Source organism: Mobula hypostoma, chromosome X2, assembly GCF_963921235.1.
Source record: "Mobula hypostoma chromosome X2, sMobHyp1.1, whole genome shotgun sequence".
Lineage (NCBI taxonomy): Eukaryota > Metazoa > Chordata > Chondrichthyes > Myliobatiformes > Myliobatidae > Mobula > Mobula hypostoma.
The window spans coordinates 3,503,950-3,508,949 of NC_086129.1; the positions used below are offsets into that span (position 1 = coordinate 3,503,950).

A 5,000-nucleotide genomic window follows, 5' to 3' on the forward strand; every position below is an offset into this window, starting at 1 on the left:
GAGATTTCCCCGGGGGGGGGGATGATAACAGACACAGATATAGTGGGGAGACAGAGAGATTTCCCGGGGGGGGGGGATGATAACAGACACAGATATAGTGGGGAGACAGAGAGATTTCCCCGGGGGGGGGATGATAACAGACACAGATATAGTGGGGAGACAGAGAGATTTCCCAGATATAGTGGGGAGACAGAGAGGGGGGGGATGATAACAGACACAGATATAGTGGGGAGACAGAGAGATTTCCCCGGGGGGGGGGATGATAACAGACACAGATATAGTGGGGAGACAGAGAGATTTCCCCGGGGAGGGGAGATGATAACAGACACAGATATAGTGGGGAGACAGAGAGATTTCCCCGGAGGGGGAGATGATAACAGACACAGATATAGTGGGGAGACAGAGAGATTTCCCCGGGGGGGGAGATGATAACAGACACAGATATAGTGGGGAGACAGAGAGATTTCCCCGGGGGGGGGGATGATAACAGACACAGATATAGTGGGGAGACAGAGAGATTTCCCCCGGGGGGGGGAGATGATAACAGACACAGATATAGTGGGGAGACAGAGAGATTTCCCCGGGGGGGGAATGATAACAGACACAGATATAGTGGGGAGACAGAGAGATTTCCCCGGGGGGGGGATGATAACAGACACAGATATAGTGGGGAGACAGAGAGATTTCCCCGGGGGGGGATGATAACAGACACAGATATAGTGGGGAGACAGAGAGATTTCCCCGGGGGGGGGGGGAGATGATAACAGACACAGATATAGTGGGGAGACAGAGAGATTTCCCCGGGGGGGGATGATAACAGACACAGATATAGTGGGGAGACAGAGAGATTTCCCCGGGGGGGGGGGGGTGATGATAACAGACACAGATATAGTGGGGAGACAGAGAGATTTCCCCGGGGGGGGGGGAGATGATAACAGACACAGATATAGTGGGGAGACAGAGAGATTTCCCCGGGGGGGGATGATAACAGACACAGATATAGTGGGGAGACAGAGAGATTTCCCCGGGGGGGGGATGATAACAGACACAGATATAGTGGGGAGACAGAGAGATTTCCCCCAGACACAGATATAGGGGGAGGAGATGATAACAGACACAGATATAGTGGGGAGACAGAGAGATTTCCCCGGGGGGGGGATGATAACAGACACAGATATAGTGGGGAGACAGAGAGATTTCCCCGGGGGGGGGATGATAACAGACACAGATATAGTGGGGAGACAGAGAGATTTCCCCGGGGGGGGGGGATGATAACAGACACAGATATAGTGGGGAGACAGAGAGATTTCCCCGGGGGGGGGGATGATAACAGACACAGATATAGTGGGGAGACAGAGAGATTTCCCCGGGGGGGGGGAGATGATAACAGACACAGATATAGTGGGGAGACAGAGAGATTTCCCCGGGGGGGGGAGATGATAACAGACACAGATATAGTGGGGAGACAGAGAGATTTCCCCGGGGGGGGGGGATGATAACAGACACAGATATAGTGGGGAGACAGAGAGATTTCCCCGGGGGGGGGGGATGATAACAGACACAGATATAGTGGGGAGACAGAGAGATTTCCCCGGGGGGGGGGATGATAACAGACACAGATATAGTGGGGAGACAGAGAGATTTCCCCGGGGGGGATGATAACAGACACAGATATAGTGGGGAGACAGAGAGATTTCCCCGGGGGGGGGAATGATAACAGACACAGATATAGTGGGGAGACAGAGAGATTTCCCCGGGGGGGGGAGATGATAACAGACACAGATATAGTGGGGAGACAGAGAGATTTCCCCGGGGGGGGGAGATGATAACAGACACAGATATAGTGGGGAGACAGAGAGATTTCCCCGGGGGGGGGATGATAACAGACACAGATACAGTGGGGAGACAGAGAGATTTCCCCGGGGGGGGGATAACAGACACAGATATAGTGGGGAGACAGAGAGATTTCCCCGGGGGGGGGATGATAACAGACACAGATATAGTGGGGAGACAGAGATATTTCCCCGGGGGGGATGATAACAGACACAGATATAGTGGGGAGACAGAGAGATTTCCCCGGGGGGGGAGATGATAACAGACACAGATATAGTGGGGAGACGGAGAGATTTCCCCGGGGGGGGATGATAACAGACACAGATATAGTGGGGAGACAGAGAGATTTCCCCGGGGGGGATGATAACAGACACAGATATAGTGGGGAGACAGAGAGATTTCCCCGGGGGGGGGGATGATAACAGACACAGATATAGTGGGGAGACAGAGAGATTTCCCCGGGGGGGATGATAACAGACACAGATATAGTGGGGAGACAGAGAGATTTCCCCGGGGGGGGAGATGATAACAGACACAGATATAGTGGGGAGACAGAGAGATTTCCCCGGGGGGGAGATGATAACAGACACAGATATAGTGGGGAGACAGAGAGATTTCCCCGGGGGGGGGATGATAACAGACACAGATATAGTGGGGAGACAGAGAGATTTCCCCGGAGGGGGGGATGATAACAGACACAGATATAGTGGGGAGACAGAGAGATTTCCCCGGGGGGGGGATGATAACAGACACAGATATAGTGGGGAGACAGAGAGATTTCCCCGGGGGGGGATGATAACAGACACAGATATAGTGGGGAGACAGAGAGATTTCCCCGGGGGGGGCAGATGATAACAGACACAGATATAGTGGGGAGACAGAGAGATTTCCCCGGGGGGGGATGATAACAGACACAGATATAGTGGGGAGACAGAGAGATTTCCCCGGGGGGAGATGATAACAGACACAGATATAGTGGGGAGACAGAGATATTTCCCCGGGGGGGGGGATGATAACAGACACAGATATAGTGGGGAGACAGAGAGATTTCCCCGGGGGGGGGGGATGATAACAGACACAGATATAGTGGGGAGACAGAGATATTTCCCCGGGGGGGGAATGATAACAGACACAGATATAGTGGGGAGACAGAGAGATTTCCCCGGGGCGGGGATAACAGACACAGATATAGTGGGGAGACAGAGAGATTTCCCCGGGGGGGATGATAACAGACACAGATATAGTGGGGAGACAGAGATATTTCCCCTGGGGGGGGGAGAAAGGGCTGATGGGGTTTAACCCTGCCAAGTTGGACGTGTTGCACTTTGACAGGTCAAACGCAGAGGGAATACCCTAAGCCATGCTGATGTGCGGAGAGGGATCTTAGGGTCCGAGTTCACAGCTCCCTCAGGTCAGCTGCACAGGGTGACGGGGAGGTTAAGGGGGCACTGAGTTCAGAGGTCGGGGGTTACGCTGCAGCTTTATAGAACTCTGGTTAGGCCGCATCTGGAGTGTGGCACACAGTTCCGGTCCCCCCATGACAGGAAGGACGTTGAGGCTTTGTGGGGAGGGGGCAGAAGAGGTTCACCAGGACACTGCCTGGATTGGAGGGGATGTGCTGTCACGAGAGGCTGGACAAACCTGGGTTGTTTTTTCTGGAGCGGCTGAGGGGGGAGATCTGGTGGAGGTTTACAAGACTATGAGGGGCATAGATAGAGTACACAGGCAGTATCTTTCTCCCAGGTCAAACACCAGAGGGTATGCCATAGGGTGAGAGGGGGTAACTTCGAAAGATGATGTGAAATCTTTTTTAACATAGAGAGTGGTAGATGCTTGCATGAGGCAGAAACATCAGAGACTTATAAGAGACGTTTAGATAGGCACGTGAATGTGAGGAAGACGGAGGGATATGGACACTCTGTAGGGCAGAAGAGATCAGCTGAGTTAGCAAACACCAACACACGAAGCGCTGGAGGAACTCGGCAGGCCAGGCAGCACCTACGGAGAGGAATAAACCGTCGACGTTTCGGCCCGGGACCCTTCACCAGGACTGGAAAGGAAGGGGGAAATATTCCAGAATAAAAGGGTGGGGGGGGGGCAGGGCTGAAGTAAGAAGCCGGGAGGTGAATGGTGGGAAAGGCAAAAGGGCCGGAGAAGAAGGGGAGGTGGTAGGGCAGGTGAAGGGAAGAGCTGAGAGGCCAGATTGGGAAATGGCGGGGAGGCGGGGGGTGGGGGAGAAACCAATGTTCATGTCGGAGGCTACCCAGGCGGAACAGGAGGCGTTTCGCCTGCACCCCGAGAGTGGCACGAAGAGAACGCGGACCGCCACCTCGGAACGGGAACGGGGACGGGAACTGAAGAGGCTGGGCGGCGGGAAATCCGGCCGTTAGCGGACGGAGAGGAGGTGCTCGGCCAAGCGGCCCTTCAAGTGTGGGGGGGGGAGGTGGGGGGGGGGCCACATCAGACGACCCCAATAGATTCGAACAGTTCGGTTGCCCATTCTAACTTAATTGGCTTGACACAGGACGATGGGCAGGACCTGCTCCCGCCCTGCAATCTCTCTGTTCCTGTACTGCCAGCTTCGTAAGCTCCCTTCGAGCGTAACTCTTTCATTAAGATCCACCAAACTCCGCAAATGGGGGCCAGGATCCACCTGGAGCCACCTGTTCGTGTCTCACTGCTGTTTTTACAGCCCAGGTCCATCAATAACCACCAGCTGGGAGAGCCTGTGTTTCAGCGCTCGTGCTCACCTTCATGTGGGGGGGGTAGGAGCTGCCCGGGGCTTGAGCTGGAGCTGGGGAGGCCGCAGGGGGCGCGGTGGCGGCGGCCGCTGGGGTCTGCGAGGCCGGGGTTGCCGTCACCATCTCCGGAGTGTAATCCTTAAAAGCTTTAACGTCTTCGGCGCTGAGCGACAGAAACGACAGGGAAAATATTTTTTTTTTTAGAAAGCTGCAGGTCCTGGAAAGCTGAAAAACAACTTAAGCCTGTGGGAAGAGAACGATTAACACTGGAGGTCAGGCACCCTTCCCCTGGCGCGAGCAGACGGCCCTGCTTCCTGACGTCGCCCGAGCCGTCCTGTTCCAGCGACTTCTGATTCAGTTTCAGTCACGTGACCAGCGGCTTAAACATTCGTCTTAGCAGCGTGGACAGCTTATAACCCAGGCGAA

The 5,000-nt window shown here is 54.7% G+C and overlaps 1 protein-coding gene across 1 annotated transcript in view; it reads right to left on the reverse strand.

Annotated features, from left to right (window-relative positions):
- Positions 1-4,520: 4,520 nt before the first annotated feature.
- The window catches only part of LOC134340707 (dihydrolipoyllysine-residue acetyltransferase component of pyruvate dehydrogenase complex, mitochondrial-like), a 28,907-nt gene continuing 28,427 nt past the window's right edge, over positions 4,521-5,000 (reverse strand). The window contains exon 4 of the mRNA XM_063038167.1: positions 4,521-4,737. Coding sequence (XP_062894237.1) covers positions 4,536-4,737 — 202 coding nt within the window. The 3' untranslated portion in view covers positions 4,521-4,535. The remainder of the gene's footprint in view (positions 4,738-5,000) is intronic.